This window comes from Callorhinus ursinus, unplaced genomic scaffold (genome assembly GCF_003265705.2).
Source record: "Callorhinus ursinus isolate GAN/ISIS: 27379988/994484 unplaced genomic scaffold, GSC_fseal_2.0 scaffold3, whole genome shotgun sequence".
In the NCBI taxonomy this organism is placed as follows: Eukaryota; Metazoa; Chordata; class Mammalia; order Carnivora; family Otariidae; genus Callorhinus; species Callorhinus ursinus.
The window spans coordinates 42,458,436-42,475,307 of record NW_027397065.1 but is presented as its reverse complement, the minus strand read 5'-3'; the positions used below and the strand labels follow the sequence as shown (position 1 = coordinate 42,475,307).

Genomic DNA, 16,872 nt, shown 5'->3' with positions numbered 1-16,872 from the left:
TTAGAGATAAGGGTGGAACCACAAAATGTTAAAGCAGAAATGGTTAAGTAATTGGGCAGGAGGGCGCCTGGGTGGCTCAGTTGGTTAAGCGACTGCCTTCGGCTCAGGTCATGATCCTGGAGTCCTGGGATCGAGTCCCGCATCAGGCTCCCTGCCGCTCAGCGGGGAGTCTGCTTCTCCCTCTGACCCTCCCCCCTCTCATGCTCTCTGTCTCTCATTCTTGCTCTCTCAAATAAATAAATAAAATCTTTAAAAAAAAAAGTAATTGGGCAGGAAAGGGACTGTGGCTTTTTATTATAGGACTCATTTTTTAGCATACCACTTTGATAAGATATTTAGGTTTTGAAATAAAAATGTAAATTTATTAAAATTTAAAACTATTTTACCAAATTATTATCCAGAAAACATAATTTAAATTCCCACAGGAAATTTTTTGACGGCCCTGATTTACCACAGTGACTTCATGTCAATTTATTTCTTACTTATATTCTGGTCCATTCAAAAGTTTTGAACTATGTTAGGTAAATACACATAGCTTAAGATGTAAAATAAGTGGGAAAATTGGGGTAAAGGGAAAATAAGATGAGACCGGGGGCCCAAAGAATCCATCAGAACCATCTGGAAGCTGGTTAAGAATGAAGGCCCTTAGGGTGCCTGGGTGGCTCAGTCGTTAAGCGTCTGCCTTTGGCTCAGGTCATGATCCCCGGGTCTTGGGGTCATGATCCCCACCTCGGGCTCCCTGCTCAGCAGGAAGCCTGCTTCTCCCTCTCACACTCCCCTTGCTTGTGTTCCCTCTCTCGCTGTCTGTCAAATAAATACATAAAATCTTAAAAAAAAAAAAAAGAATGAAGGCCCCTGAGCTTATGCCAGATCTGCTAAATCAGAATCTCTATGGTGAGGCTCTCGGATCCTCTTTTTAGCAGCCTCAATGACTTGGAGTCCTGCTGTAATTAAAAAAAAAGACAAAGAGTGACTAATAGGATATTAGGACATTTATTAATGTCATGGTATTTAGAGCATGGGAGCTAGAGGAATGGACATTGTAAGACTAACTCCAAAGAATACATTTAAAAGTAAATCTTATATAAACTAGAACCATCCCTTTTCCAACTATAACATTTCATAATCCTTTTCTGATTGCATTAGCCTAACCATTGACAACACTCACAGAGACGCGGGGACTCAGTCTGTCATTTTGTCCTTCAACTTTTACTTTTAACATGAAGACACATGTTCTGGGAGACCTTCTCTCTTCTCTGGGATCCATTCCTAGCCTATTGTACCACTTAGGCGGATATTCTAGTGCTTGTGTGTCTTTTTATGTATCACATCAACAGCTTCAACAGATACTTAGAAGAATTCTATGTATCCACTAGGTGTTATTTAATCTTTTCTGCTGCCTGTGTTCTTATTCTCAAAACTGTGAAAATTAAAAGTTACACATGCTAAACTTTTTCTTGGGATTTGGTATGCCATAAATATAAAAGAGACACAATTATAGCTTAATTTTACAATAAAATTAAGAATATATTAAAAATGTACCAGCTCACAGTGACTTCTGCTGTAGCTGTAGCTTTTGTTCAATGATGTCTGAGAAACGAGGAACTTTTTTTGAAATAGCCACACGAATGTCATCACTCATATTAAAGCAGCTTCTGGACTTTGTTTTAAAATGTAAAAGTGATGAAAATCCCAACTCACAAAGGTATGTAGTTGCAAATGGTATAAGGATTTCTAGAGCTGTCTTTGCCAGGCTTGGAAACACTGTGAATTGAGCACACCAGAAATCCTCAAGCTTCATTGTCTCAAATTCCATTAGGATTTGGCCACTAGCTCGTAATTCAGCAAGATCAGTTTTCATCAAATAACCATCATCGACAAAATCCAGATTAAAAAGAAATGGATCCAGTATCCATTTACTTGCCTCAGCAAGATCTCCAACAGAAAAATATCCATGGAAGAAGTTGCTCAGCTGTTGCAGGTGCAGTGTTATTTCAGCTGCAATGCTTGGTGCTTCATTATCTGAAACAATGATTTCTTCAAGAAGAGGAAAGTTGGTAAAATTTCTTTTCTCAATTCGCTTTAGCCAAAATGGAAACTTCCTAACAAAAGCAGATAACTTTTCTCTAGCTGACACTGTGTTCATCCCAGTCCTTTGCATAGATGCACTAAGTTCATTCAGGTGTTTGAATAAATCTGCAAGGTATGCTAAGTGAACTTTAAACTCTTTATTTTCAAAGCCATCAACTAAGTTACTGCTTTGGTGGTGAAGAAACTGATTTATTTCTTCATACATTTCAAAAATATGGGTAAGTATTTGACCTCGGGAAAGCCACCTCATTTCAGTATGGAAAAGGAGGACACTATACTCGACTCCAATTTCTTCAAAAAAAGCCTGAAAGAGGCGATGATTTGGAGCGCGTCCTTTGATGAAATTTATTACCCTCACCACAGTAAACAGAGCATCTCTCAGTTTTGTAGGCAAGGTCTTTGTGACAAGGTCATGAGGATTCAACAAACAATGTGTGATCACGATGTGAGGTGCCTCTTTTTTCACACAGGCAACAAATTCTGAATTTTCTGCTAGCATAGAAGAGGCACCGTCAGTACAAACAGAGCCACATACATCAAGCGCTATCTTATGCTTCAAAAAGAAGTCTCTGAAGAGATTGAACACATCTTTTCCTTTCATTGTTAACTGCAGTGGTTCACAGAATAGAAATTCTTCTATGATCTCTCTTTCTTTTATGTATCGTACAAATGCCATTAGCTGACTGCAGTCACCCATGTCCGTTGTCTCAGCAAGCTGAATACCCACTTTCAGAGGACTGGCTTTGATGTCCTCTAGAACTTGCTGTAAGATATCCTGGCTCATTTCATCAATTCTAGAATGGATCACATCATCTGATAAGGGTACCTGCTGAAGCTTCTTTTGTGCATCTGGTCCCAAAACTATTTGTGCTATTTCCAATGCACAAGGTTTTACTAATTTTTCAGCTATTGTATGAGGATTCTTCTCCTTGGCACATAAATATGCAAACTGATAAGATGCTTGTAATAAGGCATCCTCGTGAGATGCAACTCCAAATGTTTTCAAGGTTTCACTCTGATCAGATGGTGCTGGCATATGCTTCAGGCTACTGAGATCATGCCCACCTACACCACCATGCTGTCTGTTAAAATGGTCAGACAATTTTGATGGTCTGAGGTCAGCATTTGAAAATATCGAGTTACACAATACACACTGTGGGCGCTGAGTTCCATCAACCTCTGTTGTACAGGTGAACCAGTAACGAACATAGTCATCATCCCATTTGCGTTTCTTCGACATGGCACCCCAAAATTCTCAGGTAGTATTCCAGAGATGCTGCAGAATTTTGCTTTGGGAGTAAAATATAACCCACATATTAAAAATCACTGGCTAACCGAATTAAAACAAAGCCACATCACATGCCATTTGTACATGTAAAGAAATATCCTGTAACATTTCAGTTCAAAGTAAACCATGACAGCATAATAGTCCAACTTAAAGCTATCAACTCACAGCTAATGCTCGGGGATAAACAACTTACCAGTAAGCTACATATGGGAGATTTGGACTTATGTGGTTGTGAATACACATAAATCCTCTATTGGTGAACTGAAGTTATGGCTTCATTTGTTTTCAATGATGTATGTTCCAAACAAATCTGGTACATTTTGTATCCCCTAAAAGGGCCTCTCACTACCACCCCCTCCCCCTCCTTTCATTCTCCGCCAGGGCTGTACACACACAGGCAGTTATGAGCAAGTGAATAGAGAAGGGCATAATTCATTAAATACTCTAAGGACATATTTTGACATAGTGACTAGTTCTTTCTCATAGTTAAGGATTAAATAGGTCTGTAATACTCTTTGATCCTTGACTGGCTCTGACTCCAATGTAAGCAGAGGATTTCAAATGGGTCTGATTAAGTCGCCTTTGACACAGAAGTAGGATACAAATTTGGCTCAGAGCTTCCTTGCAGCTAAAGTGTAACACACTACCAGTCCATGATTCGTATTGTCCATACAGAAAAGCAAAACAAGTTGTTCAGGAGAAATACAACTATTTTTGTTACTGAGACTTGAGAAAAATCTCTCTCATAGAAGAACACCCTTAGTTACAGTAGAAATTTCATGATGCTTTTTCATATAACTACCCCTCAGTAAAAGCAGTCAAGAAGCTGAAACAATGGAATGAAAAGCAGTATTCCCCAAATTAAGATTTGTTTTAATCTGAGGACAGGGATTAGAAGGTAATGGTTCCTAGGTTAGCAAATGGAGGAATCAGTGAAATCTTTTGCTAAAATGTAGATTCATGGTCCCAACTCCCAGAGATTCTGATTCCCTAGCTCTGTACTAGGGGCTCAGAATCTATATTCTACATAGGCATTTTGGATAATTCTTATGAATGGTAACCGGAACAGTAATCTTTAATAAGAGATGCTCATCACAATCATTAGGAACCCCTTTGAAATTATACATCTCCCTCCCTTAGAACTAATAAATCGTCTTCTCCAGAAGGGGGACAAAAGACTCTAAATCTTGGGGCATCTGGCTGGCTTATTTGGTAGAGCATGGGACTCCTGATCTTGGGGTGGTGAGTTTGAGCCCCATGCTGGGCACTGAGATTACTTAAAAAAAAAAAAAAAAAGACTCTAAATCTTGTCCAGGTGATTCTAATACATGTCCTAGTGTGTATCAGATTTAGAGGAATGAAAACATATCCTTCAGGCCAACCACTAGGTTGCTGATATGCTAGGTTGGTAAATAAATAGTCTAAATGCTTTAATAGGCATTTAAGTTTCTGAGTTGATTACAACCTCCTAAGAAAGTTGAGGGACCTAGAAAGTCATGCCTTTTCTTCTTCTTCCTCCTTAGCAATGAGCAAAGGTATAACCCACAGGTAGGCTCAAATATACCTTCAAAAACAGTTCTATCTCCCAGATAAACAAGGGATCCCCTAAGTTTCTAAAGTTCTATACTACAGAATGTGGCGGAAATAACAGGGACACATTTAAATCCAAATGCCCACTTTGGCCATAAAAAAAAAATCTCACAATAAGTAAGGCAAGAATATTAACTTAAAACACTAACTTTCTAGTGGCTCTGCCACAATTAGCTATAAAATGAACTTCTATGTAAGCTAATAAGTTGACAAGCCATATGCCTGTTTGTTACGAGTCAGTTAAAAACTGGAAGGTATCTACCCATCAATAAAGATGATTTGAAGTTTAAAAGTTGATCTTAAGCTTTCTTTAGTCAAGTGATGACAATAGGGCCAAATGTGTTTAGAACCTCTCCTAATTGATAGTAAAATTATGACACTGGCATAAAAAATGCTTATCTTTCTATATTCTCTTATGTATATTTACCAGGTATGTTTTGGGGAGCAGGGGGAGTGAATGAAAAAGCTTTGCTTCAGTCTCATTAGAAATTATTACAGGACCAGTTAAGAGTCCGTTCCAATCCACCTTGACTATGCTACTCAAGTATGTTTTGATTGAAAATTTGCCTGTTTTGAACAAAAGGTTTTTTGGAAAAATTCATTTGCAGTAGTCCTCCTCATCCCCCTCAAAATGGGAGAATAGGTAGCAAGAATTTTCAAGATTCTCAAAGAGGCATTTACTGCCCAAGAGGCTTTCTTGTGTTTTAGAACCTCACAATTTTCACTTGCTCTTCTGTGGTATTTAGTAATCACAATATCCTAAGATATGTAAACATTAAAAAAGCATCATCATACTAGAAAATTACTGTTCACTGGGGCACCTGGGTGGCTCAGTCAGTTAAGCATCCGACTCTTGATCTCAGCTCAGCTCTTGATCTCAGGGCTATGAGCTTGAGCCCCACGTTGGGCTCCATGCTGGGTGTGGAGCCTGCTTATAAAATGGGGAGGAAAACAAAGAAAAAGAAGGAAATTATTGTTAAACAGATGTGATAATGGTATGTTTGTGTGGGAAAAAGTACTCATTTATTAGAGATACAGACTTAGTTGTTTACAAGTGAAATGATAAGACATCTGGGATTTCCTCTGACATGCTGTACTTCAGCATACACACGCACGCACACAGTGGGGTAGAAGACCATCTTAGAAGACCTAAGATGGGCCTTGAGTTGTTAATGAAGCTGAATGATGGGTATGCTACATTACACCATTCTCACTATTTTTATATTATGTGGGGGAATCTTCCATAGTAAACAGTAAAATAAACAAAAGGCATGACCTTATTAAGATAAACAGAATTCGTTTTTAGAATGATTCCTTTGAGAGCTATCTTAAGATGCAGAGTGATAAAACAAAGTAAAATGTTTTTGCAAGTTTATGAGGTATAGGGGTAGATAGGAAAAAGTATCACTGATGAAAAGCCAGTTAAAAGTGAACATTCACATAACAGAAATCTTTGGGAAATGCTAAAATATGTATTTCAGCAGTGACAACACCCAAGTGCAGTTGTAAACCTAAAACTCCAAACCAAACACAATTCAACTTCTATCTCGCCACTGCCTCTTCCAGTCCAAGGGAGGTGCGGGTGTCTGGGGGACGGGATTTCCTTAGTACGCTTTGCAATTAAAGGCAACAGCCAGGAGAAAAGGGACGGAAATAGTGGCTGAGCAAACGCTCCAGGGGCACATGCCTGGGCTCCTGGCTTTGTCACCTGGAGGCTGGGTCCCTTCCAAGCCTCGATTCCTCAAGTGGGGATGACAATAGTACCTACCTTAGAGGGCTGTTGGGAGCTTTAATTATGAAGCATGCATGTAAAGAACATGCAGCTCGTAACTGGTAGGACCTGTTGGTGTATAATTAAAGACGGCGCGTTCGGGAAGCAGCTCGGGCGAGCTACGGGCGCCGGCGGCGAGGAAGGGCTCCGCTCGGTCTCCACCCGCCCGTCTCCGAGCCTGGGCGCAGGCCCAAGGGATGCTCGGGCTTCTTTCAGTCGCCCGTCTCCGGCTCCAGGTCGCTCTCCGCTCGGGCTGGAGTCCAGCCACTAGGCGCCGGAACAAGTCAGGGCGGCGGCTCCTCAGGTCCGGTCCCCGAGCAGGAACCTGCGGGGCGCAGGGAAACAGAAGCTTCCGCCGCGACCTCCACCCCAGCCGCGCCGAGGTTCCATCCGGGTTCTCCGTGTGGCTTCCCGCCCGCAGACGGGCTCTCCCCGCACGCAGGCGCATTAGCCACCAGCTGAGGCCTCTGCAGGCTCGAGTAAGGAGCATGCGCGTTGGCCCTCTCCAAAAAAAAAAAAAATTTTTTTTTTTAATTGAGTACGTGGAGCGGGGAGGTTTCTTTTGTGTCTGCCGGAAAGGATGAATCGTAGAATCCAAGGAATGGAAAGTATGGTAAAGTCCACATAGTTCTTCAGAGCACCGAAACAAATTTTGTAACACCCTAATAATTAGCATTTTCTATGTGTGATCAAGGAGTAAAGAGAAGGAAGCTCATTGTATTCCCAAGTTAAACATTGAGGCAAATGCGACAGGCTGTAAACTCCATGAAGATACTCACAGTGGAGACGAGCTTCTAGAGCTTGCGTCTTCATGGCCTCTTTTTCCAGATTATCTATGCAGATTATTTCTTTCCATAAATTAGAGCGTGTGGACGAATTTCCTCAGAATCACTCATTTTAGAGAAGTTTCAATTTTATTTAAAATTCGTTTTAACATGATCTTAAAGTTACAAACCCATATTGGAGAGATTTTAGAGGAAAAATCCCAAAGTAGAAACTAGAAACTCAAGCATAGACCTCCTTCCTGTGTGGGGGGTATTTAGTAACAGAATTGTTACAAACTTAATGAAAGAACGATTTATTCATTTTTGTATAGTCAGTCTTGTTAGAAGCATCCCACAAGGTTGGGGAAAGGAGTAGAATCAAAGAACGGTACAGATGCATCATTTTCAGGTGTTGAGGGTGAACCTGGTAGACAGGCCTGCTTAAGGTTTCTGTCAAAAGAAGAAATTGCAAAAGACCAGTCTTCCTAGTCCAGAAAGCAGGGTCTTCAATACTGGAGAAAGGAGTAGGCTTTAAGAGTCAAAGATACTTGGCTTTATGTCCTGGCCCTAACACTTTTAACTCTCAGGACTTGAGCAAGCTACATGGACTTGTTAAGCCCATATGCTTATTGTAAAATAGGGGTATTATCCATTACCTTATAAAGTTCTTTTGCAGAGATAACATACAAAAATTACAGTACATGGTTTCAGCACTCAAAAGGCAGCTATTATTGAGATAATAAAATCAAAGTTCACAGGCACCCTGGGTGGCTCAGTTGGTTAAGCGACTGCCTTCGGCTCAGGTCATGATCCTGGAGTCCAGGATCGAGTTCCGCATCAGGCTCCCTGCTCAGTGGGGAGTCTGCTTCTCCCTCTGACCCTCTCCCCTCTCATGCTATCTCGTTCTCTCTCTTAAATAAAAAAATCTTTAAAAAAAAATCAAAGTTCACATAATGAACAGTGTTCCAGGTGTTATCTTTGTTTTCCAAAATGAAGCAGAAATAAGACATTACAGAGTTCTTCCTAAAATCAGTAAATTAGGTTTCACAGAAGAGGGAACAGAGAACCAGAAAAGTTGACACATTTTTTTGTTAAAGATCCTGAAATCTTCTAATTCAAAACCCCTCCCAGTCCCATAAAGTATTTTTCTGCCAAATATTTGAAATACTACTACAAACCACTGTTTTCTTATATATCTTTATTTAAACAAAAGATAAATAAAATACAAAATAGACATCAATGTCAGACTTTATGTTGAACCACTCCATGTTAAGGTAGGAATATGAAAACGTAAGTCGACTTTCTTGAAATAGGTAAGAATGAGCTCTGTTTGCACTGCTGTTTTAATTTTGTACGAGTCTGAATCTTGATACTATATCCATAGTACCTGACAATTTGTTACTCTCTCAGCAGCACAATTTCTTGGATGGTAATGCGGTATCCTAGTGGGTTTTGGTAGCTTAGAAGCCAGTGAGTTGTTAAAAGCCAATGTACGTAATGCAGTATCCTAGTGGGTTTTGGTAGCTTAGAAGCCAGTGAGCTGTTAAAAGCCAATGTACTTATGTCAGGTGTTTGAAACAGGCTGTTTTCATTGATCCCACTCTCACTGTATTATCTTCACAATATTCTTAGGAGAGGCCTGAGGATCATGGCAGTGTCGGTTATTAATAGCCCTATAAGCTATCCTTATAATTCTTTGAAGAAACCTTCAACTTCAGGTTTTGCTTTCTGCAATTTTTACAAAAAGACACCTGCTTGCTATAAAGCTTAGGTACAATGGATATTCTACAATCTTTTAAAATTTAATATTCATGATTATTACATAAAGGCAATCACAATTAAAACAACAAATAGTATCACAAACCATATTCTCTATGATAGAGGAAAGGGTTTCTGTGTCTAAAGGCTCATGTCCAGAATGGTAAAAGACCTAGAACTGATCAATCAACAGTGACTCAAAGATGACAAAAGTTATTTTTCCATTCAAAGGCTAATCCATTTAGTTCTGGGTGTAAAGTACAAGGAAATGTTTTAAAAATAAAAATTTTAGGGCGCCTGGGTGGCTCAGTTGGTTGGGCGACTGCCTTCGGCTCGGGTCGTGATCCTGGAGTCCTGGGATCGAGTCCCACATCGGGCTCCCTGCTCGGCGGGGAGTCTGCTTCTCCCTCTGACCCTCTTCCCTTTCGTTCTTTCTATCTCTCATTCTCTCTCTCTCAAATAAATAAATAAAATCTTTAAAAAAAATAAAAATTTTATAACCAAGTAGAAAACAGAATTATTACTATACAGATTGACATGGGGGATAAAGTCATTCATATGTTCTACAAATTTCCTTTCAGTAACTCAACGCCCAACATAGAGTAATTTTTTTTAGCTTTAGACCAGGGAAACCTTAGAACGCAAAAACAAATGATACTCAAATAACTACGATTATAGTTACTAGTAATTTGAAAAAATGAAATGTGATTTTGAGAAAGAGTAACTCATATGCCTTTAAAATGTGTGCTAACACTAGATAAAGGGCCATAAGAATTGAGGAAATAAAGTTTGAGACTTTATAAATGTTGAGGAGATGTTCTTGCTAGGGAGAGAGCCAAGGCCTCTTTCCACATCACCTAATATAAAACTGGAAATAAAATCTTAATAAACACTTAATGTACTTCCTCTTTTTCTTCTTTGTTTCTTCAGTGAGTAAAGAAATGAATTTGCTATGAGACTTCCGGAGTCTTTATTAAAGGAGGCAGCAAGAAGAGTAGTCGTGGGTTTTTCCACCTACAATCATCAGCGAGAAGCTGAAAAGAATGTATCAGCTGTGTCTACCTTGGGTGACTGTCTGTAACTAGTTACTACTGCCCAAGGAAGGAAGCCATGGGGTCATCTGGTCTCTGACGTTTCATTCTATAGGCCTCCATTTCCTCTTCAGTGGGTTCCCGAGTTTCATATATGCTATTGTAAGGCCGCTTCCTCTCATCAATCTGCATGATCTCCTTGACATGAAGAAGGCGGGCCTCCTCTGCATTCAGTGCCTACAGTGAGAGGGAAAACATGAGTACCACAGCTTTACATCAGATCTCTTCTGTTCTAAAGTAGAATACCAAAAGACCCCACTGAATATAAATCACTATCAAAAACCTAGATCGTTTGAAAGAGCTTGAGCATCAGCCCTTCTACTGACAAGCTATAATCACTATTTGGCCGATACAATATTTTCATGTAGCATAAAACATTCTACCACATTTTCAATGTTCAAAAAATTTTACTTAATAACAAAGATTCAATGAGATTCATTTTACTAACAGAAGTCCACAACTGATGCTTCTGGTGGAAACTACAATTCTGACTTTTCCCAAGGACTTGCTGAAATTTACAAATTATAGAGCTAAAAGGCAATTCTTTCTGGGCAGTCAATAACTCTAAAATAACAGCTTTACAAAACACATTTCTTCTGTACGTTAGTGATATTTATCAAACAGTCCAAGAAGACGGCAATACTGAGACACACAAAAATCTCCATTTGCATTCTAGACCTGATACAAGGTAACCTAAACAAATCACCCAAGCTTGGGGCTTGTTTCCTCATTTTAAAAAATGAGCTTGGGGATAGGACTAGATAATTTCTTAAGGTTGCTACAAATAAAGAATCCTGTCATCACTTTGACTATTTAGAGCTCACAAAGTACCTTTTTCAATTTTTCGTGTTTCTTTTCTTCATCATCACTATCTGAACTGCTCTTTCGATGCTTCTTTTTCTTCTTCTTTTTCTTCTTCTTATCTTCTTTTAGTTTTTCCTGATGCATCTGACAGGAAGGATTGAAATCTACAGTGTTATTAATGCAAAAACAAAGCTCTGGCGTAAATTTTAAAGTCAGCGTTCTAGGACTTAATTCAGGACAAATGATTATAGACTTACCTCCATGAGGGTTTGAGGTTTTTTCACAGATTCCTCTCCGGTTATATCATTTATAATACATTCCTCTGAATTCTGTGGGAAAATATATGTAATTTGACTTGAGTATCACAGTTACCATCATTGAAGAAAAAGTTAAAATTTGAAACATGAGACAATATGTTTCCTACAGATTTTGACTTAAAGAGCTTTGGCTGCTTTACAGTTTAAGAACTAGAAGACAATTACTTACAGCAATCTCCTTGCCGGCTTCTCCAGTGCAGTAGGAATACTTGAAAAAAGAGTGACAGCATTTGTATCCCCATCGGCCTTCTTTCCAGTAAGATCCCCAGATATGCTGCAGAGAGTGAGTTGTTACTTAAAAGAGGAACCTGAAACTGGGGACTCTCATTTACTGTTGAGACGAGTACAAAATAATACAGCCCTTTAAAAGGTAATTTGGGAGGAAAATTATGGGAATTCCAGGGCTAGCTAACAGGGAAAGGGTGACCTGACTTCAAGTGTAAGAAGCAGCCATTAGATTATAATGGTCTCACATTCCATTCCTAAAACTGTAAAAAAATTTAGGATTATCTGACTTCTCTTCAAAAATTAAGAACAACTGGGAAATTCTGGGCCCACAATCCCACTTGGCAAGAATTGGCTGTTGCTGACCAGTGGATGCCCCTTTTAGACAGGGTTTGTGCTCTCTCGTTTGTACAATGTGCCCGGCTCACTTCGCTCATATACAATTATTGGCCTGGCTCCTATAGGTAGTTCAGTTTTTGATCCAACTTAGACAACTGTAGTTTGAGTACTTCAAGAGTACAGCAAGTAACATGTTTTATGACGTGATGCAGAATTCATCATAAAAAAGTGTGAATCATGAATTCTGCATCACATATGTTCTTGTCAAATTACTGAACTTATAACTAATCATGTCTTTAGCTCTGAATTCCTGTTTATAGGAAATGTAGAAGACAGAGGAATAAATTGTATAGTATCACTAGGAATCAGTCAATCACAGAATATGACACAGTTTACAAAATAACTGGCCTGATCTGTTTAAGAGTGCTATTATGAAAAAGGGGAGATAGAGAAAAAGATACATAACCACCAAAATGAACTCTGATTGGATTCTGATTCAAAACAAAAACAAACCACCTATTTAAAGGCATTTTTGTGTATACTTTAGTAATGTGTTTAAGAACTAGAGATTAGATGATATTAAGGAGTCATGTCAATTTTTTTTTTAAAGTGTGACAATGTTAATATAGTTATGGTAGGGAATATCCTTAATTTTAGGAGTAACATGATACAGTTTCTGTGGGTGAAATATCATAATATCTGTGATTTTTGTTTAGTTAAAAAAATACAAATACAAATTTTATACATATATTATATTCACATGCATACACAAACACATGCTCCAGACAAAGCATATATGGCAACATGCAAGAAATTTCTTAATCTAGGTAGTGGGTATGTGGGTGAACATAATAGTATTCTTTCACATTTTTTGTATTTTTGGAAAAATTTCATAAAACAAAATTAAAATGTAAAAAAAAAAAGAAAACAAGCACAATGATTTGCTAATGAAGTTGTAATAAGAAAATATAACCCAGAGCAAAATGCTAACAAGGACACCAAATGGTTCTGGTTTAGCACATACTGTATGATTGTGGATCTTCACGTCCTCCTCATATTTAGAGCAGGCGACAGCCCGCTCCTGTCCTTTGATGACTGTCCCATGCCTTGAATACTCCACATAATCTTCAGTCTGAGCTAAAAGCAATTCAGCTGGAGGGGCATCCAAGTGTTCTTGGCCACCATACTAAAAGAATATTGAACATTATTAAATATATTTTACAGCAAAGATTTGCACTCAAATCTCTATTGATGGGTTTATTTCCAATCAGAAACATTAAAAGAATATTCATTATGGCCTTTGTTATACAAAATACAGTAAAAAAAAAAAAGCCATAAAATTTTTATAGGGAAATAAAAGATGTCTCCAGTTGCTATTTATCTGTTGAGTGTGTAGATTACAAAATGGCCATCAGTTCCTCTCATTCTTGTATGCATGCCCATTTGCCACATGACTTTGCTACTCTTCCCCTCAAGAGACAGTTTCTCCATCCTTTGAATCTGGGCCTGGCCATGTTACTTGTTCAGGCCTGTGGGAAACTGGCAAATGTGATGCAAGTAAAGCCCTGAAAAGCACTTGTGCCTTGGGACATACTTTTTGTTACTAGTGTCTGCTACCCTGAGAATGCCTACTAATGCTGGACTAGCCTACCACAGGAGAGCCCACATTGGGCAGAGATGAGCTGTTCCAGGTGAGGGCTCTTAGGATAATTAACCTGCTAACTGCTAGAGACTAGAATGAGGCCATTCTAGATCATCCAGCTTCAGATGGGCAGGCCCAGTCCAGGAGACCCAGCCGATATACAAAATCATGAGAAATAACAAATGTTTATTTTAAACTACTAAGTTTTTCCATGGTTTGTTCTGCTGCAAAAGCTTCCTGATACAGCTATACCGATAACGTATACAATTGATGGGAGGGTAGGACTATTCCTAATAAATTAAAAGAGACTCTGTGTGTTGTATTCCAAATGTAAATCAAATGTTCATTAACTGGTCACTTCTCTTTAATGAGCATTCTTTTTTTTTTGCATTTTGGTCAAAATTACCTTTTCCAAGATGCTCTCTTTCTGCTGTTCTTTGAAGTCTTCTTTTTTGACTTTGAAGGACTTGTATAACAGCTCTAGTTTTGTAGGATCGGCCTGCAGATGTACTTCAGATCCCTTGTCATAGGCTTCCCAAGCAAACACTACAATGATCAAAAACATCTTAATGAGTTCTTGGCCACATTTATTGCATACTCCTTGAAAACAAGCTTTTAAAAATGCCTCCAAATTTCTTTTGAGCGGATATAAAATATCTTGACATAGAGCAAACACTTACACTGTGTCTGAGCCATGGAAATGGTATCTCCTGTGTATCTAACGAAGTTATCCCCTGCATAGCTCACTCTGTAGATGCAAATTTAAAAAACAAATTGTGAAATTTCGTCTGATCCCAGGAATTCAGCTAGATAGTTATCAAACCATTCAGAACACCTACAAACTCAATAGGAGATCGAAGAAAAGAATAGCAGCAACTCTCTGAACAGAAAAGCGACCACTTTCTGGAAGTTTCAGGGTTGTAATATCCTGGCAGAAAGGCACAATGTGGTGGCAAAAGAGTCAATTCTAGCGAGCTGCTGTAGATATGGCATCTTTGTGCCAGGTTTCCAGTTGTCAATAAATTGCATTGTTGGTCCTCAAAGCAAGATGCTCAGTTGAAACGTGTGAGAGCTCCCATCTGTGGTTCACTCATTTGGTGAGTAAGAGCATGCTAACTACCCCTTCCCAGCTGCAGCCAACAATATATGCTAGATATCAGCCAGTGGATCACCAAGCCTGGTCTTTTTTCCCCTCCACTTCAAATATTGCATTCCATCTATCTAACATTGTCACATATTCATCAGCTAGCCTCAGACTAGAGGATAAAGGAGTGATGGAAACATCCCTGGAGACTTGGAGATTTGCTTCTGGTTTTGATGGGATAGTATTCTGAGGATTCATATATTTACTGACCTTAATGACAGTGAGGTCAACATGACAATGCAGTGTGTACTGATGTGCTTCAATTCAGAAACTGCTCATTTATCGTTTATGTAAATAAAGCACTACTCTTTCATCTTCCAATTATAACATGTTACTGAATTAATGTGATCAAAGATGAAGCTGGACTAATGTTAAAAAAAAAATAAAAAAAAATAAATAAATAAAAAACAAATTGTTCTTTAAGGGAAGTTAATTCTTTTCTGACCCAACCACAGATGATGTTCATTTTAACTCAGATTCAGTTTTATAATTAAAAACTCTCCTCCCCCACCTTGAAATCTATACATTTAACTTGATACTTACTCATCTGGATTCTTTCCTGCGTTGGCATAGGGATTCTCTCTCATTGCTCTAGTTTTGGGATCATAGTAAGCAGAATTTGGATCTAAATTCCGCAGATACTAGAAGGGAAAATGTTTTAAGGCTGCATTAATGTTTACTTCTGTCAAAAAAGATTTCAGCAGATTAAGTAGAGGAGTTAATCACGATCATTACATGTGTGAATGCATTTCCGAGGTATAAATGAAGAGAAAAAAAACAATATGATACTTAATTCTGGAATGATGGCCTATATCACCCATATACTGTCCAGATACCAGATGAGTAGACAAAATTTGGGGAGGGAAGACAAACATTTTTTGAATGTGTATGTTAAGTTGGCAAGGCTTACTTTTGCAATATCTTCTCGAATCCTGAGATTCCGGACAGTAATTCGTCTCTTAGAGTCAAAGTTCTGTCCAGGCATGTCAATATCATCTGCATATTTATCTTCATCCTCATCTTCACTATTATGATCTTTTTCCTGAAGGAAGGGGAAAGGAAAAACAAATTATAAGAAAAAAGGAGTAACATCTAGTTCTTGCTTTCCCTGTAACCAAACTCCTATTCACTTAACATTTCTTAAAGCTATTATTATTATTATTATTATTATTATTATTATGTCATCAGAAATTGAAAAATTTAATGTATACCCAGACAGGGTAAATATTTATTACCGTCTGAGAGTTTGGTTCCTCTTCTCCCCACTGGTGTTTTGGAGAATTCTGCATCATTCAAGAAGAAAAAGAATTTGTAATTTTACTCCACTGAATCTAGTGATTATTTAACACTTTAAATACATAGGTAAAATAATATAATTTAAATCTAACTGAACAAATCCTATTTCTCATTGTCATCAACATGTAAGTTCTGAATACAAGTATATTATTGTGAACAATTTTATCAGACTGTCTACAAAGCCAGAAAATTTCTAGAGAATTTTCAGTGATCTAGGATTATAATCACACAAAGGTAAGACGAACATTAAAATGACCAATGTACCCAATATATATTCATTTCTTATATGTTAACCACCTTCAGGCATATACCATTTTTGCTAAACCTCATTAATTTTCTATCAAATCTAAAAAGAAAATCTTACCAGGATCATGTAATAAGTATCTTTAGAGCCAAAACAGCTTTTGTAAAATTCAGGCAATGAAGGAATCTACTCAAGTGACACCATATTGTAATTTAAGGAGAGTCTGAGATCCTCATCACAAAGACGAGGTCAGGATTTTCATTGGCATTGGTCAGGATTTTCTCTAACTACACACAAGGCCTATAGCAAAGTAGTCAGCATTTTATCATGTCCCTTTAAAAGGCTTCAAAGGTTAAAAAGAGTACCTTAGAGCATGAGTGGGGGAATGTGGAAATATGAGTGAGTATAAATATATCTATCCTCTATACAAACACAATGATTGAGATATATATATACATATATATATGTATCTATATATATGTATCTATATATATGTATCTATATATAT

General features: G+C 38.2%; 1 protein-coding gene and 1 non-coding gene across 3 annotated transcripts in view; both read right to left on the bottom strand.

The window, feature by feature from the left end:
• Nucleotides 1–977: 977 nt before the first annotated feature.
• Nucleotides 978–7,165, bottom strand: FAM200C (family with sequence similarity 200 member C). Its single transcript, XR_012377330.1, has 2 exons — nucleotides 6,738–7,165; nucleotides 978–3,380 (listed from the first exon to the last, which is right to left on the bottom strand). It is a non-coding gene; the product is annotated as a family with sequence similarity 200 member C (transcript).
• A 1,520-nt stretch (nucleotides 7,166–8,685) lies between these two features.
• The window catches only part of SLU7 (SLU7 homolog, splicing factor), a 16,525-nt gene continuing 8,338 nt past the window's right edge, over nucleotides 8,686–16,872 (bottom strand). For both annotated transcript variants that reach the window (XM_025867102.2, XM_025867103.2), the window contains exons 7-16: nucleotides 16,060–16,107; nucleotides 15,735–15,866; nucleotides 15,368–15,465; nucleotides 14,361–14,428; nucleotides 14,087–14,226; nucleotides 13,063–13,224; nucleotides 11,644–11,748; nucleotides 11,415–11,486; nucleotides 11,185–11,301; nucleotides 8,686–10,530 (exon numbers count right to left, since the gene is read on the bottom strand). In XM_025867102.2, coding sequence (XP_025722887.2) covers nucleotides 10,351–10,530; nucleotides 11,185–11,301; nucleotides 11,415–11,486; nucleotides 11,644–11,748; nucleotides 13,063–13,224; nucleotides 14,087–14,226; nucleotides 14,361–14,428; nucleotides 15,368–15,465; nucleotides 15,735–15,866; nucleotides 16,060–16,107 — 1,122 coding nt within the window. In that variant the 3' untranslated portion in view covers nucleotides 8,686–10,350. The remainder of the gene's footprint in view (nucleotides 10,531–11,184; nucleotides 11,302–11,414; nucleotides 11,487–11,643; nucleotides 11,749–13,062; nucleotides 13,225–14,086; nucleotides 14,227–14,360; nucleotides 14,429–15,367; nucleotides 15,466–15,734; nucleotides 15,867–16,059; nucleotides 16,108–16,872) is intronic.